Consider the following 26,627-nt stretch of genomic DNA (forward strand, 5'->3'; position numbering starts at 1 on the left):
GCTTATCGATGAAAAACTCGGAGGGAAAAATCGGAATAGTGGCGCAAAAATTCAAAATGAATTTTGTTGTAAATATCATCCCTTTGGTGCTCCAAGAGGTTTATTAGTGTTCCATCGCAACAAATTTCAAATTTGTGTCGTGGCGAATCCTTCGGATAGTTCAAAATTATATCGAAATTAGATTTAAACGATCTATAAGTAACATTTTTGTCCTCTTGAATGTAATCACCAAGTTTATTTTGATAGCCTTGCATAATTTTTGCTGTTAACTTTTTAGTATTTAGGTTACTAGAGTACCCAAGTAAATGTAGTTCTGATTTCAGCGCATCTGACAAAGGTGACGGTCTGTACTCGAGCTCCAGATTTGGAGTATTGATTAATGCAAAGTAAGCATATGTACCGACTGAATGCTCAACTGTGATACTATGATCCAAATTGTAGTTTTGCAAAATAGTCTCTGCTGCTCTTCTGAACCGTTCAGTGCCCATTTTTTTGAGCTCCGGATTTTCACAGGCATGCAACATATTTGCATGGAACCCCAGAGAGAAAATGATAAAGAAGACAATTGAATAGTCATCTGGGAATACTGCTCTATAAAGGGGGAAGCTTTCCAAAGTTAACGATCCGCGTATATATTTACCGAATGACTGCACTGGATCGACATGCGAGAGTGAGCTGGCCCAGGCGTTCCCAGTACCCATTGGTAGGGGTAGAATGCATAGTTCGGCTTTCCCTTGCTCGGAATTGAAAACAGATTTAGTGCTGAGATTGTTCAGAAACTCACTGATGCTTGTATCTCCTGAAATGAAAATGACAGTGTGAGATTCATTGACGTTTAACTCTTTGGCTATTTGTGACACCGTGTCATGTGACTTGGTTTTGATGACAGTGTGTTCATAACCTATCATATCCAGGACCGGCTTGACCACGATGGAATAAAAGTCATTGTCGAGGGTGCGGCCTTTGCCAGATTTGATGGAGTCGATCACGATCAGATTCTGAGGCGCAGTAAGTCTGAGTTCGCTGGAATCCGACGTCTTCGCCCTAAGAAGTTCGAACGATGAGTAGCAGGAGCCATTTCTACTCGACCTGACTGAAATATCCTCCCCATTAACAGTCACCAGATGCCCAGTGTAAACTGTCTCTCCTGACATACCACCGAGCTGCCAGTTGCGACGCTTATCGACAACTTCGTATTGCCCCTACACAATATCATCTCTTGTGCGCGCGAAAGCTCTGACGCTGCTGAGCTTCGCTCAAGAAGCTCGATCAAAGAGAGAAAGCGACCACACACCAAGCCACTATCGGACCCTGCCAGACCCGCATCGTCTCAGCCCATGAAGCAATCCATACCGATGGCGTTAGAACATTCATTGTATGTGAGCCTCGCGCACCCTGTACCCAGTCGTATCGCCGTTTTACTAACAACACCGCATCGCGCATGACCATCCCCAGAGACCTGCAAATACCATTCGAGACCCCGCAACAGGCTCAAATAGCCGTCAAAGTGCTCAAGCCAGACCCAATCCTCAGGCCAGACGACTTTGAAGTCGACTACGTCTCGAACGGCAGCGTTCTTGAGGTAAAATTCCGGAGCATAGACGACCGCGTGCTGCGAGTAGGCGTCAGTAGTGTCATCAACAGTGTCAAGACCGTGGTTGAAGCCATGGACGAGCTTTCCTAACCGTCCGTATTACCCACGCATCCTTACCTATATAAATACGTATCTGTGTAGATTGTAACTGACGTAACGATGGAGCCCACGTGAATATCATGTGCATCTCACATGACCTCGGACAGTCTTCCAACGTCGGAAGTCCCCCTCCCCATCCCGGACAACATCTTTTCATTTTGCGGACAGTTCCCTCCAGGCCTCTTCCATGCCGTAAATTGCTCGATTTCCACAATTTGCCGCTCCACCGCCAAAAAATTATTTACCGTAAGCCCACCTCCCGAGAGCCCCCTGGTGTGAAATCATTTCGGACGTGGAGGTAAAGGGGAAAATCTCAAATTCCCGCCGCTAGTGGTGAGTTGGTTGTGATCTTGGGCATCAAGCTGGGGCGGGGCATCATTGGCAGTCATTGGGTAAAGCCTAGTTGATTGAAAAGAGAGCAAGAGTTGACAACGACAGAGCAAGGAGTGAAGGGGATCAAGACTGATAGATTGATAGACTGAGAGACTGAGAGACTGAGAAGTGAAGATCAGGGTTTGATTAATTGGATACATATCAGTACAACATAGAGCTGTAGAATTCTGATCCGACAGATATTTGGTTGTCGAGAGAGAGTGTCGTTCCGTGTTTGGCTTTACAGGGAGAGACAGTTGCGGAGGAATCTGCATACATTTGTGAGACCATTGTTGAAACCATCGACTGTGTTGGGTGCATCATAGCCAGTATATCGAGAGGTGGCTTGCAGGATTCAGAGAGAGTGGGTCACACACGTATAGGTCCATCTTTTTGTCGAGGTGAGTAACGTCAAGTGAGCTAGACGGGAGCGGATCCGTTTTTCTGTCTAGACTTTGCGGCTGTTGCCAGCCCTTCTGGAGCCCCGTTGTTGCATTTTATTTCATCGGGCCGCACCTGATACATTCAAGGCGAACTAGAGACGCCAATATCGCATATTTTTTCCCCTTCTTTCTTTATTTTCGATTTCATCCCTCGCTGGGACCGACATATCAATAAAGCTGCATAGCATGCTTCAGGCATTTAATCATACATCGGGAAGACTGGTGGAAGCTAGCCCGAATAATCCGCAGATATCTAACAATGGCAGAGACGGGTTGGTAGATTCCAGGATATCTTCGAGTCCTGCCGCACGCCTAAAGAGACAGAGCTCCAATCCGTACAGCTACATTGGGTCAAATTACATCAAGAGACGATCAGCACGGCCAGAGTGCACTGTGAAGAATTCGGAATTTTTGGACAACCTGATCTTTGAAGACGGTGTGAATGAAACGGAGACTGAGGACAGTATGAAGAATCACATAGCAACACCCAAGACGCCGTCAAAATTTGATATGTCTCGAAGACAAAGTTTCGTGAAGAAAGCTTGGGATGACCCTCAGGTGCCTATGTCATACATTACTGGAGCTCCGCAGTCCCCCTACTCTTTTTCACAATTGAAAAATTCAAGAGGCTTATCGGATAACAACGGGAACAGCAATCGAAGCAGCCGTCAATTTCAGCCCTTATCAGGAATGGGGACGAGGAAATTAAACGAAGAATCCATTGAATCCATTCGACGCGATGGTAATGGGAATAAAAGCGTTGGAACAGGAAATGGCAATATGAATAATAACACGACTGAAACTCTGGACAATAACGATAGTGGAGAATCAAGGGATGCTACCATGAATGATTCGCTTCAAAATAATCATAATTCGCTGAACGGCGAAGGCAATATCAACGATAGCAATGCATATACCAATACCGGTGGAAACACACATGGTAATGGCCTCAATGATGGCAATGGGAATAGAAGTAATGATAATAGTAATGATAATAATCATGGTAATGGTAACGGAAACGGAAACGACAATAGCGGTAATAGCATTCCATCATCGGGAGTGCCCGTGAAAAAGTCCAGTCAAACACTCGTTCAAAAATTACAAGATATTTATAAAATAATCGTGAAGCAAGAAATTGAGTTGCAGGAGCGATGTTCTCAGCTTACAACGTCACAAACAACTGAGTTGAAAAATTTGTGGACCATTTATAGAATCAATTCTGATCTTATTAACAATTACGTTACTTTCATCACGACGGCGCTTTTACCGTCACAATCAGAACAAGATTTAGCAATTGGTCAGGAAATCGTGGAGATTTATAGAATAGAAAGAAGACTGTGGGTTTATGGTACGATAACGTTTCTTGATGTTCTGAAAAACTTTTCCAATTTTATGGATCCAGAGGTTTGTTGTCAATTTATTACGCATGTATTCATTTCGATATCCAACATGTTATCTGATATACCGTCAAAATATGCAATTCCTTGGCTTCAAAGACTCGGAGATTTGTCACGAATGGCTATTGCTCTTTATCCCTCCGGTTTCATAGATTGGAAGCTTAGTGCAGAACATTGGTATATGGAGGCAATGAAATTTAGTTATAGCCATGGTAAATTGTATTATCACATGTCAACAGTTCAACAAAATACTTTGGAAGCTTTCGTAAACCTTGGTAAAAGTGTTTTCTGTCAAGATACTTTCATACCTTCACAGCAGTACATGCAATTGGTCATCGATAATATATATCAAAGGGCGTTCGTGGAAAGAAATGGTGGAAATCATAGAAACACTCAAATAATTGAATACTTGAAACATAGTGAAGTTATGTTATTGCCTAGTTTCGCGGAAAGCCTAGATCTACAACAGGTTGTTTTGGTATATTTCAGGGATAAATTTGGAATAGATTCCACTGATAATAATATTTTCTGTACTAAAAATATGTTCCAACAAAACTCAGATCAATTGAAGTACTTTTTCAGACATGCACCTGTATTTTCTGAGTCGCATATTTTACAATTGGTTGGATTTGGTGAACCTAAAAATCCATTTGCTCTTCTCTTTGGTTTACCTAAATATTTAAAAGAGCGAAAGGATAAGAAGGAAAAACGAAAAACAAAAGCCCCTTCCTCGATCGAAACATCTAGTTCGATGGCTATTGATGACGAAGATCCAGACCCCTCCCTGTGGGATTCTTCACCAAACGAATTCTTTGAAAATATCGACTCTTTAAAATATCAAAATTTATTCCCATCATCTATCGAAATCTGGAATGAATCGTTAAATTATATCAACATGACAAGTCTTAAGTGTGGCATGCTCGTACTTCAGAAATTCCTTCAAGGTCCTATGGTAATAGCTTTGCCGCATCTACTCCCTTGGACATATTTTGTTATCTCTGTTTTCTTAAAAATTGAGGAAATTCAAGATGAATATAGCCGTCAGTTTTGGATTGACTTCATGAATCGAATTTTCCCATGGAACACAATTGTTAATTTCCTTAACATGCTACTTGCATTCATGTTAGATAGCAACTATCAAACATCGATAATCAATAGACTTTGCTCACAATACTCGCGAATGAGCTTAGACGATCTTTTGGACTACTTCAATAATAACGAGGAGTTACCAGAAGTTTGGAAATGCTGGGGCACCCTTTGGTTCGATGTTATACACAGCAAAGGCCAAACTGAGGTTGATGGTTACGAAAGCGTTGGAATTAAAGATTACAAATTCTTAGACACACCAATTGATGGAATAGGATTTGATGAAAACGATGAATCGGGTGAGAACTTTTGGAAACGGTCTTGTAGAGTAATATTTTTATTCAAAGAGTTCGCGCAAAGGTTTGACTCCAGACTTTCGTTAAGCTTTACAGCTCCCGTGTCATCTAGAAGGGAATCTCTTCCGTGTGATAATGTGATAAAATCATTTTCCTTCAAATTAAACAAAGAATCTTCTCTGAATAGTGACGATAGCTTGTCATCGGCCCTTAGAAATGCAGTTAACATATTTGAGGTTGCTGATGCCGTGAATACGGATTACAGCGCAACGCCGATGCTAAGTGTCGCTAAAAATGAAAGCTTCTTTGAGTATACGGGCTACAAGAAATTATACCCTACTTTCAGCTCATATGACAAAAGCGGGGAGTTTATCAGTGGATCATTCTATACTTCTGTTCTAAACGATTCGTCGGTAAAAGTTAATTCACAGAAAGTGAGCAGTACCAGCGCCACAAATATTAATTGTGACACAAATAACTCTGAAGTACCAGAAGGAGTTTCAGTTTTAAATGAGGAGCACTTATTCAACGAATGCATGGACCCTACCACAAACAAATTTTATTCGAGAGACGAATTTCGAGTTGTGGACCCCTCGTGTGAGATGAATCAGAAGGAAACGTATTTTGTTCTTGACGCGACATCATGGCTAAGGCATTTCGGTCATGTATATAAGTTGGCTACAAGAGAGGCCCTAAAATTCGCCATTTGCTTAACCACATTTCAAGAGCTTAGGTTTCTGAGAAAATCAAAGGATGAAAATGTAGTTGAGGCAGCAACGAGAGCAATCATTACTGTTAGACAATTGTACAATGAACAACGAATTTTGCCTTTGAGGTTCACTGGTAATGTTGCAACGCATATCGAGGAACATCTGGAATTTGAAGAACAAATTACGTGGAGATCGCATGTCGACGAATTTGTCATCGAGGCCGTCATCAAGGCACAAGATAAATTCAAAGAAATGAAGGTACGCGAGGGCTGCAAGACGGAGAACTCACAAAGTCTTAAACATGTTGTATTGGTCACAGATGATGCAAGTATGCGTAAGAAAGCATTGAATCAGGGAATTGCTACGTTTACTACAAGATTTGTGTTCTCAGTCTGCAACGCGATTGGTTGGAAGAAATAAATAAATTAAAAGAATTTCCAACATAAACACCATGTAATATTGCATATTTTTAAATAGCATTCTGAATTTACAGCCAATCTTGATTTCAAAAATCTTGCTAAATTTGATTCTCGCAAAGGTTCCATACTATGCAGTATAAGCAACATTGAATCTTCATCGTCCGATTGTTTCGTTCTGACCTTAATTTCGTGCGGAGATAATAAACTCAATTGATCCACTTCAATCAACTCATTGAACTGCTTATCTAATTTAGAAACCTGAAGCCTGGTACTGAGATTGGATAATGCTACTGAAAGTGCCGTAACCAAAGATGACGGATCATTTGCACTCGTATTCAATATCTGAGGAATATGTCGCACGTGATATGGCCTTTCCTTTGGGTCCAAATGGTTAGATTCTTTGAGGTGCTTTACGACTGCATAATCACTAAGAAAAGTACTCAGGTGTACCTTGTTTTTATTTGGCTCTTTCTCAGTAATTCTTGAAGGCAGCAACTTGATCTCTCGAGGGAATGCGGATAAAAGTGGTGTATTAGCCCTCTTTGAAGGATTGTGACTTTTACTTACTTCTGATTTCATACTCTTGGATGCACTAAGTAATGATGAGATGTTGCAATTTTTTTCTCGTAAAGGTCGCAATTTATTTCTCGAGCTTGAGCTGGTAACGTTATCGCTATGATTATCCTGATAGATTGAGAATCCGCGCTTGCGCGGTCCCTGAGCTGACATCGGCATACGATATCAAGAATATTGTAATACTGCTATCTGAATTAGCCGCCCAGATTGAGAGTCACGGCAGCTGTTACGTACGCGTCTTCTCGCAGCTTTTCCCAGCTTTTCCCAGCTTTTCCCTTACTTAAATGTTTTTTTTCTGAACACAGCTTTCTGATTATTTACATGAAAAAGCAAAATAAACATTTATAAACAAAGCAACGGCAATAGTTCGCCTGATTACATAGTTTCTTAGGGCATCCCATTTTGAATGTTTCTCGTTTAAGCACTTTTCTCGTAATCTGCCTAATGGTTGAAATCATATTTTACTGTTATGAGTACTAAATCTCCTGTTTTTGCCTCAAAAGGTATCCAACGTGTACCGTTTAGTAACCGAAAAGTAGGCGGCTAGGCACACCTCTCGCCAAGATAGCTTATATCCATATATTACTGATGATCATGGGAAAATATGTTCCTTTTTCAACAATCAGTAGCACCGCATTGCCATACAAATGGCTAGCCGTTTCGAATGCAAGTTCAATTGATTCCTGCCAGTTTTTTTACAGCAACAGCCAGTCTTTCTTTGCCAACAAATAGGTTCAATACTCTACTTAAAACTGTCTGCATCTAATTTTGCGCAATTAAACACTTCAGGGCTGCGCAGAAACCGCTAGAAACTCTTGGATAAAGAATTTGTTTGTCTCGAATTCTTCCTTTGAGTTTTAGTCAATACAGCAGATGTTTCCGATACCAAGGCTCGTCTAAAGACCGTAGCGACACTGGTGCCCTCCTAATGTATGGTTCGATCTGCCACTTTTTCTCATGTAACTAATATTTTTAGCGGAAAGAATACCTTTCTCCTCTTTATATCGGGCGCTGCCCACATGCTGTTGAGGTTGCAAGCAATTGAAGAAGAATTCGCTGTCAATAAGAGCTTTGATACTCAAAAAGACTAGGAAAAAGGGTTCGAGCTAACGTATGACAGGCGGTGCTGTTTTATCGTCGGAAAAATGGGATCCAAACCTCGGCGGCTAAAAAAGCCGACTCCCAACGAAGGTCGCGTTGACCTGACTTTCTACCGACGAAGCGCTTGCAAGAGTCCACCTCCGTTCTTCAAACCACATCTACTTCAGAGATGAAAGATGTGTTCTCATGGGTATACGCAATCAGAGTATATTCAGCTTGGGCCAATTTTTCGAGCAGGGCCTGTCGGCAGAAGTCGAACGCAGTATACAGCAGTATCATGGTCATCAAAAAAGATGCAAGCCCGATATAGCACGGATCTGCGAAGAACTTTCACTCTGGTCACATGTTCTTACGCAACGGATAAAGCCTTCCGCAGCAAGCCCAGTAGACCGCAACAAGAGAGAAGGGAGCACCAACCGCGGAGTCTGATTGAATTGTGAGAGGTTCCGTGTTATTGAACCAGGTACCGAGACGTTGATGAGTCGTTGCCGCCCTAAAAACAAATCGCTATTTTTACAACAAGGGCATGCACGAGAAAGCGAAACGCCGACAATTCGCGATGCTTCAAAGTCAGCTGAATTATGTGCGAGTGCAATCAGCAGCGCAGAACTCAGAGCTTCGAATAGTGTGAGAACTAACACACGTAGTTGCGCCTTTTGGATCCGCCATTGTGAAGTCGCCCTCTTAAGTGCTCCAAAGCTCTCCAAAGGAAACATGTCGAACCATTACAACAAGCAATCGATCGCCTAACAGGTCCGAGTGTGTTGTTTACAATGCAGCAGCGCTATTGCAGCATGACGACAGTACCACTTTCAGTTTTTCAAATGTACCTCGGGACGGCCCCGGTCGAATGGGCACTTCTCATTTTTTTCATTGCTCCTTTGGCCCCCCCGCATCAAAAAAATGGTCGAATGCAGTTTTTTGTGCCAGAAAGGCAAAACTCCGGCACCGGGGCCATGAGCTTGAGCCGCCGAGGCACAAGGTCCCGAAAATTGCCGAAACAGCTGCTAGCTGTTTCAACAGGATCACAAGACTATCTAGAAGAATATGACGATCAATCGCATCACTGATACCGAAACGATTGCAGGCATCCCGGGTACACATCGGTTTGGTCACTGTACTACTGGAGAACGACGAAATGACAACGGGGGACAACGGGGGACAACGGACCCTTCAATAAGCAGACTGTTTAAGCTTGGGATCTTGTGATACATCGCCGGTGAAAAGGTATATATAAGCCAGCATGATGGGAGGGATTGTTTTGGTGTGGCACTTCTCATTCTTTTTAGTGGGGAAGTAGCAAGGTATCGAGTTGTACAGAATAAACGCCCAGTTCAAGAGAGGCAATACGCAACATTATACACGCAGAAGATGTCACCATCAAAACTTAACAGACCAATTACTGATTCCACTCAGGTTGAGCAAAAGATCAGAGAAGAGCTCAGTCTCAGCGATGAGGTCATCACTATTAGACGCAATGCGCCAGCAGCCATCTTGTATGAGGACGCTTTGAAGGAAAGAAAAACGGCAATTTCATCTACAGGTGCGTTGATTGCCTACTCGGGCGAAAAAACCGGCAGATCGCCTCGTGACAAGCGTATTATCGAAGAGCCTACTTCGAAGGATGAGATCTGGTGGGGCCCAGTGAACACACCTTGTTCCGAAAAGACTTGGTCGATCAACCGTGAACGGGCAGCCGACTACTTGCGGACCAGGGATCATTTGTATATCGTTGATGCATTTGCAGGTTGGGATCCGCGTTACAGGATTAAAGTTCGTGTCGTTTGTGCGAGAGCGTACCACGCTACATTCATGACAAATATGTTAATCAAACCAACTGAGGAAGAGCTGGCACATTTTGGTGAGCCAGATTTCACCATTTGGAACGCTGGCCAGTTTCCTGCAAATATGCAAACCGAGGGTATGACCTCCAAGACTACAATTGAAATCAATTTCAAAGCAATGGAAATGATCATACTGGGTACAGAATATGCTGGTGAGATGAAGAAGGGAATTTTTACCGTGATGTTCTATCTGATGCCGGTGCATCACAACGTTCTCACTCTACACTCTTCAGCTAATGAAGGAATTGAAAAAAATGATGTCACACTGTTCTTTGGGTTAAGCGGCACAGGTAAGACAACATTGTCAGCAGATCCCAACCGTAAATTGATTGGTGACGACGAGCACTGTTGGTCAAATCATGGTATTTTCAACATTGAAGGTGGTTGCTATGCCAAATGTATGGGATTGACCAAAGAAAAAGAACCTGAAATTTATAGTGCTATCAAATATGGAGCAATTCTTGAGAATGTTGTTTACGACCCAAAGACACGTGTGGTTGATTACAACAATTGCTCTATAACAGAAAATACAAGGTGCGCTTATCCAATTGATTATATTCCAAGTGCAAAAATACCCTGCTTGGTTGATTCACATCCACAAAACTTGGTCCTATTAACTTGTGATGCTTCGGGGGTTTTGCCGCCAGTTTCAAAATTATCTCCGGAACAAGTTATGTATCATTTCATTTCGGGGTACACATCTAAGATGGCTGGTACAGAACAAGGTATTTCACAGCCGGAGGCCACATTTTCTTCATGTTTCGGGCAGCCATTCTTGGCACTGCATCCAATTAAATATGCTACTATGTTGGCTGCCAAAATGTCCGAGCACCGTGCTAATGCTTGGCTCATTAATACCGGATGGACCGGTTCCTCTTACAGTTCCGGTGGCAATAGGTGCCCATTGAAACATACAAGAGCAATTCTAGATGCCATTCATGATGGAACTCTTGCAACGGAATCGTATGAGAGTTTACCGGTGTTCAATCTGCAAGTTCCGAAAAAGGTTAAGGGCGTCCCTTCAGGACTACTGAACCCTTCAAAAAATTGGGTCGACGGTGAAGCCAAATACAAAGCAGCAGTCACAAATTTAGGTAGAAAATTTATTGAGAATTTCAAAATTTATGAGGACAAGGCCACTGCAACAGTTTTAGAGGCTGGACCAAAAATATGATACATATCTTTAAAATCCACTTTTCTTCATTTATATTGTTTAAACTAAATTAGGAACTACGTATGCTCAACCCACACTTTTCGTTTTTAAGAGAGGAATCCTTTGAATTCTTTCATTTCAAATATCACGAAGATCAGACGGACATAAACTAAAAAGTCACAACTGTCTTACTGAAACATTTTACAAAGAATGTTTTGTGATTCCTGTGAGTTGAAAAATCCTAATGTGCTGTTTCATCGCCTTTGGGGCTTTGATAAAGGGTTGGTGAAGCCGTGTTCGATCTATTTGAAAACAATCTCGACGTAGGGGGACCCATCGTGGGTCTCATGCTCGATTTCGAAGGGATGGCGTTTACTACGGGTAATCTACTACCTGTATGGCCACTACCCGGTGGAAGGTGATACGTAGCGGAAGTGATTGGGGGTGCATTAGCTAAAGATATGGTGGGCCCTTGCGTCGTTCTCAATTCCTCTTCGCGCTCTATTTCTGTTGAATTTTCATAAACAGGTAACTCTTTACCACTTTTGATATCAATCCATGGATAGAAGCCAGTTCCGAACCAAAAGTGTTGTACTACCGGAAATTTGTTCAACACTTCGACAGCATACATTTTCAATAAACCCGACTGAACTTTTGACCATGTATGCACAGTTGTGGCTATATCATACAGCATGGAAGAGTGCTCAGAAAATGGTCCAGATTTAACCTTATAGATGAAATTTATTGCTTGGCAGTATAGGTTACTATCAGCATAGCCCTGAACCAAATCCACATTGGTTATATCTCGAGGCGATATCGGAGTCTTGGGGTCGTTACTCCATTGGGAGCTACCCAATATATATGCTAAATGGAAGTGGTCATCTAAACCCCAAACTCCATGAGAGCCCGCAGGCTCAAGTGTATAAGTCAAAATTAATCTCCTTACCAATTTGTAATATGTATCAAATATCAGCAGAATATCTTGACCTGTGATATTTTCCGTCCAAAACCCCAGCATATCTAATGCACCAATTACAGCTAAAAATGATAATTCATGACCCGTACCGTAGTCTAATCTGGTTGAGGATCCGAAACTGTTTCCCAGGTAATACTTCAATTCAACAATACATCTTTGATCATTCTGTGGTAGTAAATCTTCCAGTAGTTTAGAGAGACTTGAGTCTACTTTAGAATGCCAATCTCTGCATGCCAAATTACCATACCTTCTAGGTCCCGCTAGAGGGGGTGTCTGATCAATAAGTGCTGAAAGAGACGATAGAAGTTGTACGAATGAATTAACCGCTGGCACATTTGATGGATCATGACATATTTTTTGTTTCTTCACCATTTGGACATATTTTCGTAAGAAGAAGTTTAATCGTGAAATCGCCAATGATGATTGAAAATCATACGTTCCCTGGCTATCAAAGATTTTCTTAACTGGGGCAGTGAACTTGGTGGTGCCCACATCAAGTGCAGGCTGTTTTGACATTTGTGCAGCCATCTGTGTTCGTCCAGCAGGGTGAGTTAATTATGCTTGATAAAGATGAACCTTCAGGAGGTACGAAGTTATGAAATTTAAACCAGGTATAAGCCCAATTCAAAAGAAAAACAAAAACGTTGCCAGGCAACTTAGCGTCGAGAAACAACTATACAAGATAAAGTCTACAGTCCTTGATATGACCAGTTGTCACTGATTCGGTTTCAGTTTTCTATTTAAAAAACCACGCAAGAGCAAGAAGGTGCTAAACAATACACATATAAGAATGAGATTCTGTGAATATCGACAGTCGCTGAGTGCATTCCATTGACAGTAATCATGGTTCAATGTGAGTAATTAGTGTTGACAATTACTCGGAGAGAACTATATTACTACAGCAGGGGGGGTCATATTAATTGATTCGCGTGCATTCATCGTCACAAGCCAGCTGCACCCCTTTGAAACTTTTACTCATCTGATGTCCTCAGTTATGAACGTCGAAACTGAGCCCGGCGCACAATATTATATGAGAAACCAGGTCCCTTGCTTCTCTTGAACCCTGTCGAGTCTCGAAAGTACGCTTGATTATCTTTATCCGGCATCTTTTCGGCTCAGCACTTTGTCTCTTTTTTGGCGAGCCGTTCAGGCGCAGGGCAGAGCAGGGGTAGCCTAAAAATCAATCACACGCAAATGAACAATATCTTCAAGAGCTATCAGGAGAAAGAAGACCAAAAACGAGGAAGATTTACAAAGCTGTAATTGAAATCCATGAGCGGCATCGGTCACAAAAGCATTCTCTTGACGAGTCCTGATGGGGACCAGTCGCCATTACACCATTCCCATGGCGATCGTGAATTATCGCCCACGACTAGCAGCGGAATAGCTGCTACAGACCGACCTACGGAGTGTGAGAATCAAAGTAGACATGCTGCTGCTGTTGCGGGGTCTGCTGCAGGATCCACTGGTGTACAGTTTGATGCAGACCAACTGGAAAGAGGTCGAAGCCGCACAAAATTTTTAAGACAAAATAGCAACAACGGGGTCCTCAGATCCGTCAGCAGATCGAGATCAAGATCTTGCGCGTCTGTCAGGATAAAAGACGAAGAGTTTCTCAAGTGGACGGTTCTCAGGCGCGATCCCTCGATGAGGTTGAAACTGGTATCGAAAAACGCACGCAAGAACAAGGCTGGAAGCAGAGAAGCCAACGAGGAAAGTGAAGACAGTAACGAGGACGACGAAGACGAAGATGAAGACGAAGACGAAGACAGCCTTGGAGTTGAAAATGATGATGACGACTGTTCTGACGAAGAACAAGTTCTAGACGTTGAAAACGATTATGATATCGACAAGGAGTTCCACTACGATTTGGGCATGAAAGTACTGCCCAATTTTGTGATCAGTCTGAACGAGGTTCTGGAGTCGAGCAAGGCCTGGATACGGAAATACGACGCCTCAATCGCGGGCAAGGAAACCGAGGGAGTCACTACAGAAACTTTATCGCAAGACTACATCAAATCCATGCAGGTACTAACAAAGGGCAAGGGCGCATCGGACGAAGACTCCCACTCCTACATTCTATTTGCAGATCTGAGCTCGGAGTCGCAGTACGCACTCACATACGTGATGGGATCCGTCATTGGAAACGGCGACACTCTGTATCTTCTCAACTGCGACAACAGCAGGTACGGCGACGAAGCCAAGATCAAGATACAGTCAAACGTCATCAAGCTGAGATCAAGCGTAATGCACATGTTTGACTGCGTAAGCGCTGTCATCGACGACCTGGATGTCGTTGTGCTGTCGTTGCAGCACCCGTACCCCAAACATCTGTTAACCGAGATGATTTTCGGCCTAAAGCCCGTCGCACTATGCTGCTCGCTGTCGATGATACTCTCGACATTGCAAAACTTTGTCTGCTCCGTGCCAACCTTGGTAATCCGCAAGAAACTCAAACGATCCAAGAAAAAGGGCATATCCGAGTGAACCAAGACGAGCGCGCCAAGACAAGCACCGAAGCCCGCGAGTCGCGCATCGATTACGATACCAATCACGACCGCTGTTACCTTTTTATAATATATGAAACTAATTTATACACACCATACAACTATATGAGAGCAAGCACTCCAACGGGCGTAAATCGCAGTTTGCCGCCAGTGTCACTAATTTCGCTTTTGTGTCGCCGGTTTCGCTTTTGTGTCGCCGTCTCCAGGGCGGGTAACAGAAGTTCAGTGGTTACCCGCCCGGGTCCCCTGTTGCTCTTCTCCGTTCTAGCTGTTTTCCTTCCTGCCCCTCCACGCTGCGTCTTCGACGCCTCCTTTCGTCCTTTTGTCCTCTCAATGCCCCTCTGTTTCTGCTGCTCCGCTTCCACGCACCCCGCACCGTTCGGTTTGCTTCTGACTCCCGCCGGCGCAACTTTCCCATTCGACCGCAAAAAACCGGGACCCTCCGCAAAAAAACTGCGCTCGTCCGGGCTGCTTGGGTTTGCTCCCATCCTGGCTCTTCTCTATCTGCTGACCGGTGCTGGAGATCCCCTTGCACGACAGAATGAGGCATCCCTGGACCGCAGGCCAGGCAGGGGGTTCGCGGCTATTCATAGTAAACAGGTCATCTAACAGACCGGAACTAGCGACGCAAAAACGTTCGAAAAAGGCCCATAGATCACTGCCTTGCACCAACAGTTCCGTTAGTGCCTAGCAGAGCTCTGAGTGCTCTAATTGGTGAGATCGATAAGAAGAGTCAGCGCTCAGGGCGTTTGTCAGGAAGCAGGTCGGGCAGTCAACAGGCCAGGCAGCAAGGCAGCGGTGAACAGTCAGACGTGGGTTTCCCCTGGGGAAGGAAAGAAAAAGGGAAAATAGAGAATTTTCGTCATTGAGTGACTCCGTGGATTCTTGCCCCAAAGCTAGATTCTTGCCCCCCCACTTTTTAAAAGGTATTTAAGAAGACAACAGTTCTCGACAAGCTTGCGTATCTGCTGGACTGTGTTGTGGTGGGGATAGTATTCGTCGCATATTGAAAGGAAACAGATAGATATAGCAAGAGCCAGGACAGAGATGTTTGCGCGTTCCGGGAGATCGATATTGCCCAGGATGGCAGCCCTAGGGGCCGTTTCGGCGGGTGCAGGGTACTTGGGCTTGCAGTGCTACAACAACAGCAAGCGCGAGAGCCAGTTTGACGGGGTGTGGAACGACGTTTCTGTGTCGTCGTTGGTGGAGCGTCCGAACATTTCGTTGCCCACCAGGACAGATTTGCTCTCCAAGCTGTCGAAGACAGATGAGTTCGATGTTTTGATCATTGGCGGCGGCGCAACCGGTACCGGTTGCGCCGTCGATGCCTCCACAAGAGGTCTCAATGTGGCACTGGTGGAGATGAACGATTTTGCTTCGGGGACATCTTCAAAATCCACAAAGATGGCGCATGGTGGTGTGAGGTACCTTGAGAAGGCTTTTTGGGAGCTATCGAAGGCGCAATTGGATCTGGTTATTGAAGCGCTGAACGAAAGAGGACACATGTTGAATACGGCTCCGCATCTATGTAAAATTTTGCCTATCATGATTCCGGTTTACAACTACTGGCAAATCCCGTATTATTATGTCGGTTGTAAAATGTACGATTTATTCGCAGGCTCGCAAAATTTGAAAAGCTCTTACCTTCTAAGCAGGGGCCAAGCTGCAGACATTGCACCTATGCTTGATCCGTCTAAATTGAAGGCAGGTTTGGTGTACCATGATGGTTCATTCAACGATTCAAGGATGAACGCAGCACTGGCAATCACGGCTGTTGAAAACGGTGCAACAGTGCTAAATTATATGGAAGTCAAAAAATTGATTAAAGATGAAAAAAATGGAAAAGTTAGTGGTGCACTAGTCATGAATCGCGAATCTGGCGAAATTTTCAAGGTGAAGGCAAAGGTTACTGTAAATGCCACAGGTCCATTCAGCGATCGTTTTTTGCAAATGGATAAGAACCCTGACGGTTTACCTGATCCATTGAAGGAAAATCCCAATGCAACCGTTGCAACTAAAGTGGCAGTATCAAATCCTCACATGGTAGTACCTTCTTCGGGTGTTCATATTGTTTTACCATCATTTTATTGTCCGAAGACAATGGGTTTATTAGATGTTAAAACTTCTGATGGAAGAGTGATGTTCTTTCTGCCATGGCAAGGTAAAGTGCTTGCAGGTACTACAGATATACCAATGAAACAGATTCCAGAAAATCCAACAGCAACGGAAGCTGACATCCAGGATATATTGAAAGAGTTACAGCACTATATCAAATTTCCTGTTAAAAGAGATGATGTTCTAAGTGCTTGGGCAGGTATCAGACCACTCGTTCTTGATCCAAGGAAGACAAAAGGAAAATCGGGAGGATCAACTCAAGGTTTAGTTAGATCACATCTTGTTTTTACTACAGATAACGGAATGGTTACTATTGCAGGTGGTAAATGGACGACATATAGAGAAATGGCAGAGGAAACTATCAATGAAGTTGTTAAAGTTGGAAAATTCCATGTTAAACCTTGCATAACAAGAAAATTAAAATTAGCAGGTGCAGAACATTGGGATCCAAATTTACCTGCTTTATTGGCACAAAAGTACCATTTATCTCAGATTATGTCACAGCATTTAGCAGAGAATTATGGTACACGAGCACCTTTAATTTGCGAAATGTTCAAAGAAGATGAAAAGTATCAATTACCAGTTGCATTTGGTGGAAAAGAAAATATTTCAGTCTCAGATATCAACTTTGACTCATTTCGTTATCCATTTACTGTCGGAGAATTAAAGTACTCCATGAAATATGAGTATGCACGAACTGCATTAGATTTCTTAATGAGAAGAACGAGATTTGCATTCTTAGATGCTAGGCAAGCTTTAAATGCCGTCGAAGGTACTGTTAATATAATGGGAGATGAATTGAATTGGGATTCCAAAAGAAGAAAATCAGAAATTTCTGAAGCTACCGAATTTATTAAGACATTTGGTGTTTAAATACTTTATGCATATCAATGACAGTCAGTAATGACTTAGAATTACTTAGAATGACTTATAATGCCAGCAAAAGAACCAAAAAAAAAAAAATGAACTTCCGAAAAAAAAAGTTCAAGAAACAAAATAAGTCAAATCATAAACACATTTTTTAATTTCCTTCATTCTGATACTATTAAATTTCTAATGCTACCTTTTTATTTCCGCGATTGTCTATATTCATTCCATTGCATCCATTCTACCCGTAAGAATTTATGTATGAGTTATTGTATTTTTTTTGTTATGTAATAATATCCGAAAAGTATGCAAGTCAAGTGTTTGAAGTGTATTTATTTGCCATACTGTTTCTTTTGCAAGTCAGTATTTCAAGTATTAATACGTTCATAAAATATGACATAAACATCACTACTTGATACCTTAATGATTCCCTCATCAAGATTTCCATGGTTTCTTTCTTCTTTTACCACTTCATCATCAAAATAATACCATTTTTGACCATCTTTGTGTAGATTATGCCTTGGGTCTTTGTTGACTAAAGATGTATAATGACCGCTTATCAAATTACCAGAATGATTTACAACGGCATACAATCGGTATTTGACAACTTGATTATTCTTTGGAACTATGTTTAAAACCAGTGGATACGTGATAATAGTATTATTTTTCTTAGTTAAATCATAGTAGAAACGGGATAAATGAATAACCAAAACCGGTGGTAGTGTTATAAAATTCATTGTTTTCACAGTTAAAAGCTTTTTCGATTTCCAATTTTCGCTGGTACTTTTTGGTGTAAATCTACCAAAAGGTGATTTCGATCGAGAACTTTTAGAATTGAGAGAGAAAAATTTACTTTTAGAGTGGCCGCTATTAGGCAATTCGGCCCACTTTTTCTTTTTGGATTTTTTGGATTCTAGATGACCATGATCATTAATGCTTGAGCCACATTTTGGACAGTCCCATGCATTCTCGCCTGATAAGACTTCGTCACTCGTAAATAGGTTGATACAATCTTCAAGCTTCACTCTTTTTGACCTGGAAAAGGTTGAAGTGGATGGCTTTGGTATTGCTAAAGACAGAATGTAGAATGTAGAGTAGCTTTGTGAAGTATTTCCACATCTTTGACAGTCCAAAACATTTTCCATTTGGCCCTGAAAAATATGGTCAATGGGTGAAAGTCCGTTACCAATAACTGTCTTCTCAAACCAATTTCGATATTCATCATTTTTGACCTCCAGTTTATTTTCATCGTATAAAAGCAAATCAGGGTACTCTCCTGCCACCTCAACTTGATTTGAAAGTTCATCGTGAAGTCGATCTAAAACCACCATTAAGAATTCTTGTGTATCCTGTTGATCATCTGGTATTCTCATATCGGGTCTCAAATAATTTACATTTTTTAAAAATGCCGTTGGGACAACTGAGCAACCACCATTAATATACATTTTCTTGAAGAGATCATTGAAAGATTTCGAAAGCCTCGGTTCATTTTTAAACTTGGGGTTGAAAAAATTCTCATACTTAGATGACAAAAACATATCTCTGAACAAAGGAGTAGCAAACAAACACTGCAACATGCTGTTAATGTAACATGTGTTACCTAAATTCCTTAAACCTGTAATCGACAGTGCTACATAAGTATTTGGACTCTTTTCGATTGTTGGAATTGAAAAACTTCTCTCAAGTTTTGTGGCTCTTTCTTGAGATATATTGTGGCGATCAGGTCTGGTGTGGAGCGTATCACTTGCCGGTTTTGCAACGTGAAGGGCTTCTGCAACATCCGCTATGGTCTCTCCAACCTGGGGAGTGACAGACTGCTCTATGCTAATCTTTGGAGGGACAGGGGGTGGCACATTGGTAGTATTGGGATTGCTTATAGGTGGAGGTGGTGGTGGACGTTTTCTTATACGCATCGGCACCTCAGGGGGGTTCCATGAGGGTGGTGCAGGGACCTGTTTATGAGCTGATGCAAGGTGGTTGTTCTGTGCTTCCCCGTATGGTCGATACATGTAATCATCCATGTTAATGTTATATTCTGACGAATATTTATTAAGAACTTTCTTCCACTTCTCCCAACCGCCAAGCAGGTAAGTAGGTGAAGTTTTTAGAGTAACGTTTTGTGATGTAGTTAATAAGTAAAATAAGGTGAATAGGTAATCATATCCCGTATTCATGTAGGTTTTCATATCGGTATAGTACACAATATAATCGAATGATGATCTTTCTGTAAAAATTCGGTCAGGTATGAGATTGTCTAAAGCACTCGGATCAGAAAGAGGAACTTTCGTAGGTGGGTCCCATAAGTTCTTTGGGTCTATCTTTATGGTATTTGGCGCGACTATGTGGTTCACCCTAGATCGCTTCGATATTCTCAAATCTATTAATAAAAGTCTGGAGCGCTGCTCAGGGCTAGATAAAATGGAGAAGAGCTCTGGTGCGGTGATAATACTTTGCTTCTGCAGTCTCTGTAAGTTATCAATATATCCATTAGAAGACACATGCAGTGGATTGTCAGCTTCCAAATCCTCGTCAAACATGTAAACGGAATGATAAGAATCCTTTCTGTGCGTGTTCAATCTATCCACGTTGGACTCCCATATATTATTTTCTACTACAGGTCCGTGCTCTTCAATTTTACTTCCAAGTGATCTATCCTCATAGATGGGATAAACAGTTTGCTTTATTGGCATGCTACCCTGTCTTCCTCTGCCAGAAACTTTTGGATTATTTTTTAGAGTTGACACTTTCACCAGATCAACAACATTTGCTGGTGCGTCCCCGAATTCACTCGGATAAACCACATTTGTGTCTAGGGCCAATTTCAGCTGGTCATTGGGCTCGAGTGACGGAGCTGTCCACACAGGAGAATCTTCGTTATCCTCGATGTACGAAGAGTTCCAACTCTTGCCACTATAAGACTCCTCTCCCGTATCATTTACTGTACCAGCAGATGTATCTGGTAATGGGGGAGCCTGTTCAGTAAGAGCCAAGTTTGTAAGGTGTGCTGCTAAATGCTGATCCGGTACTGAATATGCCCTTTTTCTTGTTATTCTTCGTTCAACTTCATTCAACTCTCGGGCATTTCCTTCTAGAATCGAATCTACTTCATCCTTCACCATAAGTAGCACGTTCGTCATGTTTACTTGATTCTCGTACATTTTCTTCAATTCATTGTATATGCTGTAGGACTTATTCCTTGTTTGGAACTGAATAGACTGAGGCATTATAAGGTACAAATAAAAGCACCCAATGATAAACACTGTAAGAGCGTCCTGATCCTTTCGATCATGCAAAAACTTTGTGTATGACTCGAACAAATATTCAGTATGTTCAAGCAGATCTATCAGCTTTTCCAGTTTCAAATGGGTGTAATAATGCTTGATATCCTCATCGTAAACACCTTCAATACATCGCAGTAGCTGACTAGAGTACTCCGGCGTAAACGACAATTCATTATCCTGTTTCGACGACATTACGTCCTCAGTTAGACCAATCTGACGATTGGAAATATGCAGTACAAGCGCTCGAGCTGACTCGTAGCCTTTGAAGTACCGATTTCTGGGACACCGTAATACTTTTGAGGTGATTCGTTCTGGGTAAACAAAATTTAAGTGAGCTGAAAGTTCCTCTCCTCCTTGATATTTCCACTACCGTCTCTAAATCATAATATCTTATTGATTAGTATTATTAACTTTTTCCTGATCTTCTGCATTATTCATTGTCCCTTGATCAATTCCCTCTATCACCGGACATTGCAAGCATGCGCCTTCCACTCTCGGACAACCGTTTGCAGCGACACTCGAAAATCTTCTGATGCGAGGAATTGCAGCGATGGGACGAACAATTTCAAGCGATGAGCGTGAAATACTGAAGATTAAGGACATGACAACGAAGGTGGAACAAGTTTTATTTCGTCAAGTGTCATCCACTTGCTGGTAGATTCCACTTTGAACATCTATCGGAGGTTCAAGGGTGCGCGAGCAGGCATTGTAGCTGTATCGCGAGAAGCTGCTGGAACAGTGTGCGATAACAAATAACACAAATCACATAGCACAGGCCAGCCTTTTGATTCTTTAGTATAACTAATTTGTTTGGATACCCATGGAAGCAAAATTACGGAGGTCAAAGGTCAAAAAGACTGCTCAAATAGATCCATTGGACATCACCGAATCGCTTGGTTATAAAACACATCGGAAGAATGGTAGAAACTCGTGGTCCAAGGAAGACGATGAGGAGCTTAGGGCAATTTTGAATGACACATTTATGGGACTCGGCTACAAGAACGGGATTGAGGATATAAAGTCAATTCAAGAATCTGAACTATCGTGCACCAAAATTTCGTGGGAAGATATCGCTGTGAAGTTTAAAAACGGCAGTAGAAAACCGAAAGATTTGAGAAAGCGCTGGACATCATCTCTTGATCCAAATTTGAAGAAAGGCAAATGGGCATCCGAAGAAGACACTCTCCTGATGCAAGCGTACAAGAAACACGGTCCTCATTGGTTAAGTGTCGCTGAAGAAATTTCAGGAAGGACCGAAGATCAGTGTGCAAAAAGATATATAGAAATTTTAGGTCCCAGCAGCGAAGGTAGACTACGAAAATGGACTCTAGAAGAAGACTTAAGTTTGGTCAGTAAGGTTAAACTATACGGCACACGGTGGAGACGAATATCTTCTGAATTAGAATTTAGACCAAGTCTCACATGTAGAAACCGTTGGAGGAAACTTATCACGTCAGTAGTTCGAGGAAGGGCCCCTCCAGAGATTGTTAAAGCTGTGAAGGAAAAACAGGAGCTTGATTTGATGAATGAATCCTTGAAGAATAACATAGGAGGACTTTCAAATACGGAGCAAAATGCAACGGTAGATCTTATCTCAGTGGAGGAGGCTGAGAAGATAAATTATGAAGATACGTCAGATGACCTAGTGCGACGCAAACTGCAAGACGGTAGTCCGCTTTCGCCGTTGGCTGACTCGAAAGAAAAACTTGAATTTGAAGAGACGAAACAAAATTCCGTGAATTTACGTAATTTCGACAACACAAATAGTGCCACCACCTCAGCCGTTCCCCAGTTCCATTCCGATAAAAAAAATACGAATAATGCATTCGTGTCAAGAAGTGAGAAGGAGGAGCTCAATGCAGACACTGTTGATGAAACCATTGACTCTGGAGGCAGAGTCCCATTGGCCCCTGTGAAGGACGTTCCTGCTTTCCCTGCAAGAGCGACTCTACTGGAGGACTCGTTCTTTGGTGATAGGTCCGATCCACAGCCTCCTGCAGATAATCGTCATGTTGGGCATCTGCCGACTTCAAGGTCTGATACTCGACAGGACACTGAAAAACTTTCATTGCCACATGCTGGCCAGATGGAATGGAAGTTTATCCTCAAAGACGGGCATGGCTTATCACTATCAAGTGGCACGGTCGCTAGCTCAGAACTGGTAAAAGAACTTATCGATCAAGCTAGGAAATACTCGCTAAAGATTTCCATTCACCAACACATCCACAATCATTATGGGCAACAACCAGATGCTCATCCATTGCAATCTGCTTATCCTGATAATTTAAGTCATTTTAGGGCTCCCAATATATCTTCGATGGTTCCCGGAGGATTACTTCCACATACAATGCCCGATTTTTTCAATACATCATCGGAATTTAGAACGGCGTCTACGGCTGTCGAGCAACCTGCTGATAATGACTTTTTATCACAAACACCGACCTATAATGTGTTTGGATTAGAACCTTCTCCACAACCAGATAACTCTCATTTGTCCAATTCTAGTAATTTTTTCCAAAAAAATCAATCTCAATCAATACTAGTACAAGCAAATCAATCTTCACCCAATTATCCAGGAAAAACGGGTACGAATAGCTCAACGGGATCACGTAGCTCTTGTGGAGATGATGTTCAGGATATTGGAAGAAATCGCGTTTCTCATTTCAACTATCTTCCGGCAACAGTAAAGCCACAGTTGGGTTCATCAGATTCGACAAAAGCAACAGACCTGAGTAAGCTTTTAAACCCCAGCCCCGCAAATTCAATAATAAGTAAAAGAGGCAAAAAAAATAGGAAAAATGGACGATCAGAGAGCCCTTATCGATCTTTGAGTCGACGAGATTCATCAAATACTCCCCCTGTTGAAAACAATAGTAGGCAACAAAAATCAAATGATACACCTGGGACAGCATCTTCAATTAACGAAGAAGAAGGGCTAGATTTCTGGGAAAGTTTGCGTTCCTTAGCTGGTGGACCTGTAATCCAAGAAGACGGCACAAATACAAATCAACGAGATGAGGAGGACTACCATCTTTTCTATGGTCTTTTGGATGGTAAGGTTGAACAATCTGATCATGAGGAACTTATGGAGGCTAATAAGTCGACTGCTGAGAAGAGCAAAAGTGCTCTACTCCCGTTCAACCCCAGCTGAAAAAAAAATTGCATGAGATTAGTTAAAATGTTGTATACAATAGGTTTTTCTAAAGCTAGGAAAACTTATATATTAGATTAGCATTTTGCTTATTTTCTTACGAAATAAGATGAAGATCCACAAGTCGCCACACTGTAATCATAGAGAGATTCACCAATATTTAGGTATTTCGTCATATACTCCTTCGCTGTCTGATTTGCGATTTTATCAGTCTTAACTGTAAGTCCTGTGTTCCTTTTGATACCTGCCAAGCAGGTTGATATAAGCAGGAAGTCAATCGAGAAATGCACCGTTTTACCAATCTACATTGCGATAGTTGTAAATATGTTAGTAATATGGAAAAATATATATATTTCATTAGCACCAAAATCAAATGAACTTTACATACCAAAGTCATAATTCGCTCCTCTTGCTCTGGTATGAATAATAGATCCAGCGCTGATTGTAGTAAGCGCTGGATTTATCGTACTCTACCCTGTTCCTAATCAAAGAAGTGTTGTAATCATGTGACCGCGCGCATTGCGTAAGCTATCATTTCCCAGAATGATGTGAAAAAGAGAAAATGGCATCTACAGAACCAATCTTCAGAGGTTAAACCATATAATCGTTTTTTTACTGCTTTTCAAGAGCTCCATGATGTTGAGCAGAGTAGTGAGGATAGTCTCCAGGAGGGCCTTCCGTTCAAACATTCCACTTTTGATGGCAACTGCGCCTCCAAAACTGGTTTTGAAAGACAAGGATAGGCCATTGAGGGTTGAGAGAGATTTACCAAATCCATATAAAGATAGAAATAGGAGGAGAGTCGAGTTCCTGGGATTTTCAGTTGCCATTATTGCAGCGCTAGCTCTTATTTTTAACTACGAGAAGACAGAATCACCTATTGTTTCTAATACCCTTTATCATCTACGTAGGTCGCCAGCCATTACTGACTTGCTGGGTGAGAATATCGAATTTGACGGAATAATGCCATGGGTTTTTGGAGAGCTTAATCAGGTCGCTGGCAAGGTAAATATTAAATTTTACATAAAGGGAAGTAAAGGTGTTTCTGGCGTTGTCAAGCTAGTTGCCGGAAGGGAGGCTCGCCAAGATGAATTCTTGATTCAAGAATGGAGTTTAACAACCAAGGATAAAAAAATTGATCTGCTCTCTGAAAACGAAATCAGGACCTTATAGTTGATTTTTTCATGTTTAAGATTATGATTTAATCCCTGTAAATATATATAAGATATATCACGAATCAAATAGTATAGTGCTTGAACTCAAGCAAAATGCTGCCCTGCAGGCAACTATGTATTCTGAATGATCGAATGGTAGTGTCATAGTACAATGTTTGCACGAAATGAAAGTTGAACCTTCGAGAATTCCTAATACGGATCTCAAACTTCGCGGCGTATAACAAGATGTGACCCCAGTATAGAAAAACCAGGCAAGGCGACTAACCATGGATTGTTATTGATTAACAATTAAATGCAAATGATGTTGGAGGAGGTGAAATCAAATCTTTAAAGGACAAACTCCATTATTTTTTCTTAGGCCTCAGGCTATCTATAAATTCCCTCTTGTTCTCGGTGTAGTTTGTGAATTCATTCTCGTATTGATCCTCTTCTGCAATTTCGCTGGTGTTCATTATGTCGTAGTTATTCCTTAATAGATATACGTCATCCGGTTTCTCCAATTTCTCGTCACTGTTCAGTACCCTTTCACTTTTTGGAGTATCAAATACATTCTCTACGCTTGCTGTCTGCTTTATTGATGAGTTTGAAGGATCAACCATGTTTAACTGGTTTAAACTCGCAGAAGAGGCACGAGTTGGATACGATCCGAAGTCTTGGCTTTTGAGGTTTTTTATTAAAAGTTCGTTATTTTGGGGGAAATCTTTATCGCTCTTGTCATCTGATATAGCTGATGGTTCTCCTGCTACCACAGGAATCATTTGATCATAAATATTGATATGTTTCTTAAACAATTTTTGAGATGACTCCAAAGACGCATTTGAACTGTTGCTTGTAGAGATTCCATCAGCGTTTACTTGCTTGCTTTGAATTGCATTTAACTTCCTTCTGTAAGCAGGAACAAAATACTTGCTCTTTCTTTGCTGTTTTGACGATGGCTCTTGATGTTGGGAAGGCCCTAAATTCTCCAGTGATCCAGTCACATGAGTATTCTTTTCCTCCTGGCTAACAGAACCATCGGAAGAGCCTGAGCCACCGATGGGTTGTCGGGGTATTTTGCGAACCTCAAAAATTTCAGAATCATTACTCTGTGGAGCATCTTGGTTTTGCCAGATTGTCGGTTCCTTGTATTCCTGCTGTTGTAAAGTTTCCAAATTGTCGAAGCTTATGTATCCGTTATCGTCCTGAATAACTTGCTCGAGTTCGGCATCCTCCTTATCCTCCCTTTTGAATCTTCTCTGTAATCTCCACCAAAAAAATAGTGCAACCAGCAAGCCCAGGCCAATTGGTATGCCCACAGCGCAGCCGACCGCTGTTGAAACACTTCCCATTATTTAGTTCCGTCCGCGGTTTGCTGACTTCCTAACTTTGTTTATTGAGCGATTGAAAATCTGTAATATCAACCCAGATAGATTTAGCCTCGATATGCACTGGCAGCTCTAGGTGAAATGGATAAGCGAATGAACTA

The 26,627-nt window shown here is 41.9% G+C and overlaps 14 protein-coding genes across 14 annotated transcripts; 8 read left to right on the forward strand and 6 right to left on the reverse strand.

Annotated features, from left to right (window-relative positions):
• Positions 1 to 2: 2 nt before the first annotated feature.
• On the reverse strand, positions 3 to 1,154 carry HG535_0F06040 (uncharacterized protein; the record flags this gene model as incomplete). Its single annotated transcript, XM_037289922.1, has 1 exon — positions 3 to 1,154. One exon carries the CDS (start codon positions 1,152 to 1,154, stop codon positions 3 to 5), a length of 1,152 nt encoding a protein of 383 aa, XP_037145817.1.
• Positions 1,155 to 1,355: 201 nt separating this feature from the next.
• Positions 1,356 to 1,684, forward strand: PCC1 (chromatin DNA-binding EKC/KEOPS complex subunit PCC1; the record flags this gene model as incomplete). The annotated part of the gene is made up of 2 exons (XM_037289923.1): positions 1,356 to 1,375; positions 1,456 to 1,684. The coding sequence occupies 2 exons, from the start codon at positions 1,356 to 1,358 to the stop codon at positions 1,682 to 1,684; spliced, it is 249 nt and encodes an 82-aa protein (XP_037145818.1).
• Positions 1,685 to 2,694: 1,010 nt separating this feature from the next.
• HG535_0F06060 (PIN domain-containing protein) lies at positions 2,695 to 6,417 on the forward strand (the record flags this gene model as incomplete). Its single annotated transcript, XM_037289924.1, has 1 exon — positions 2,695 to 6,417. One exon carries the CDS (start codon positions 2,695 to 2,697, stop codon positions 6,415 to 6,417), a length of 3,723 nt encoding a protein of 1,240 aa, XP_037145819.1.
• A 5-nt stretch (positions 6,418 to 6,422) lies between these two features.
• Positions 6,423 to 7,151, reverse strand: HG535_0F06070 (uncharacterized protein; the record flags this gene model as incomplete). Its single annotated transcript, XM_037289925.1, has 1 exon — positions 6,423 to 7,151. One exon carries the CDS (start codon positions 7,149 to 7,151, stop codon positions 6,423 to 6,425), a length of 729 nt encoding a protein of 242 aa, XP_037145820.1.
• Positions 7,152 to 9,464: 2,313 nt separating this feature from the next.
• Positions 9,465 to 11,111, forward strand: PCK1 (phosphoenolpyruvate carboxykinase PCK1; the record flags this gene model as incomplete). Its single annotated transcript, XM_037289926.1, has 1 exon — positions 9,465 to 11,111. One exon carries the CDS (start codon positions 9,465 to 9,467, stop codon positions 11,109 to 11,111), a length of 1,647 nt encoding a protein of 548 aa, XP_037145821.1.
• A 220-nt stretch (positions 11,112 to 11,331) lies between these two features.
• RRD1 (peptidylprolyl isomerase RRD1) lies at positions 11,332 to 12,594 on the reverse strand (the record flags this gene model as incomplete). Its single annotated transcript, XM_037289927.1, has 1 exon — positions 11,332 to 12,594. The coding sequence occupies one exon, from the start codon at positions 12,592 to 12,594 to the stop codon at positions 11,332 to 11,334; it is 1,263 nt and encodes a 420-aa protein (XP_037145822.1).
• A 744-nt stretch (positions 12,595 to 13,338) lies between these two features.
• On the forward strand, positions 13,339 to 14,553 carry IMP21 (Imp21p; the record flags this gene model as incomplete). The annotated part of the gene is made up of 1 exon (XM_037289928.1): positions 13,339 to 14,553. One exon carries the CDS (start codon positions 13,339 to 13,341, stop codon positions 14,551 to 14,553), a length of 1,215 nt encoding a protein of 404 aa, XP_037145823.1.
• Positions 14,554 to 14,678: 125 nt separating this feature from the next.
• Positions 14,679 to 15,182, forward strand: HG535_0F06110 (uncharacterized protein; the record flags this gene model as incomplete). Its single annotated transcript, XM_037289929.1, has 1 exon — positions 14,679 to 15,182. One exon carries the CDS (start codon positions 14,679 to 14,681, stop codon positions 15,180 to 15,182), a length of 504 nt encoding a protein of 167 aa, XP_037145824.1.
• A 438-nt stretch (positions 15,183 to 15,620) lies between these two features.
• GUT2 (glycerol-3-phosphate dehydrogenase) lies at positions 15,621 to 17,561 on the forward strand (the record flags this gene model as incomplete). The annotated part of the gene is made up of 1 exon (XM_037289930.1): positions 15,621 to 17,561. The coding sequence occupies one exon, from the start codon at positions 15,621 to 15,623 to the stop codon at positions 17,559 to 17,561; it is 1,941 nt and encodes a 646-aa protein (XP_037145825.1).
• A 362-nt stretch (positions 17,562 to 17,923) lies between these two features.
• UBP7 (ubiquitin-specific protease UBP7) lies at positions 17,924 to 21,028 on the reverse strand (the record flags this gene model as incomplete). The annotated part of the gene is made up of 1 exon (XM_037289931.1): positions 17,924 to 21,028. One exon carries the CDS (start codon positions 21,026 to 21,028, stop codon positions 17,924 to 17,926), a length of 3,105 nt encoding a protein of 1,034 aa, XP_037145826.1.
• A 628-nt stretch (positions 21,029 to 21,656) lies between these two features.
• Positions 21,657 to 23,987, forward strand: BAS1 (Bas1p; the record flags this gene model as incomplete). The annotated part of the gene is made up of 1 exon (XM_037289932.1): positions 21,657 to 23,987. The coding sequence occupies one exon, from the start codon at positions 21,657 to 21,659 to the stop codon at positions 23,985 to 23,987; it is 2,331 nt and encodes a 776-aa protein (XP_037145827.1).
• An 89-nt stretch (positions 23,988 to 24,076) lies between these two features.
• On the reverse strand, positions 24,077 to 24,384 carry ATG44 (mitofissin; the record flags this gene model as incomplete). Its single annotated transcript, XM_037289933.1, has 2 exons — positions 24,077 to 24,289; positions 24,376 to 24,384. 2 exons carry the CDS (start codon positions 24,382 to 24,384, stop codon positions 24,077 to 24,079), a joined length of 222 nt encoding a protein of 73 aa, XP_037145828.1.
• Positions 24,385 to 24,620: 236 nt separating this feature from the next.
• COA1 (Coa1p) lies at positions 24,621 to 25,160 on the forward strand (the record flags this gene model as incomplete). Its single annotated transcript, XM_037289934.1, has 1 exon — positions 24,621 to 25,160. The coding sequence occupies one exon, from the start codon at positions 24,621 to 24,623 to the stop codon at positions 25,158 to 25,160; it is 540 nt and encodes a 179-aa protein (XP_037145829.1).
• Positions 25,161 to 25,506: 346 nt separating this feature from the next.
• Positions 25,507 to 26,490, reverse strand: AIM20 (Aim20p; the record flags this gene model as incomplete). The annotated part of the gene is made up of 1 exon (XM_037289935.1): positions 25,507 to 26,490. One exon carries the CDS (start codon positions 26,488 to 26,490, stop codon positions 25,507 to 25,509), a length of 984 nt encoding a protein of 327 aa, XP_037145830.1.
• Between the last annotated feature and the right edge of the window lie 137 nt (positions 26,491 to 26,627).

The sequence above is a fragment of the Zygotorulaspora mrakii genome, chromosome 6 (genome assembly GCF_013402915.1).
Source record: "Zygotorulaspora mrakii chromosome 6, complete sequence".
Lineage (NCBI taxonomy): Eukaryota > Fungi > Ascomycota > Saccharomycetes > Saccharomycetales > Saccharomycetaceae > Zygotorulaspora > Zygotorulaspora mrakii.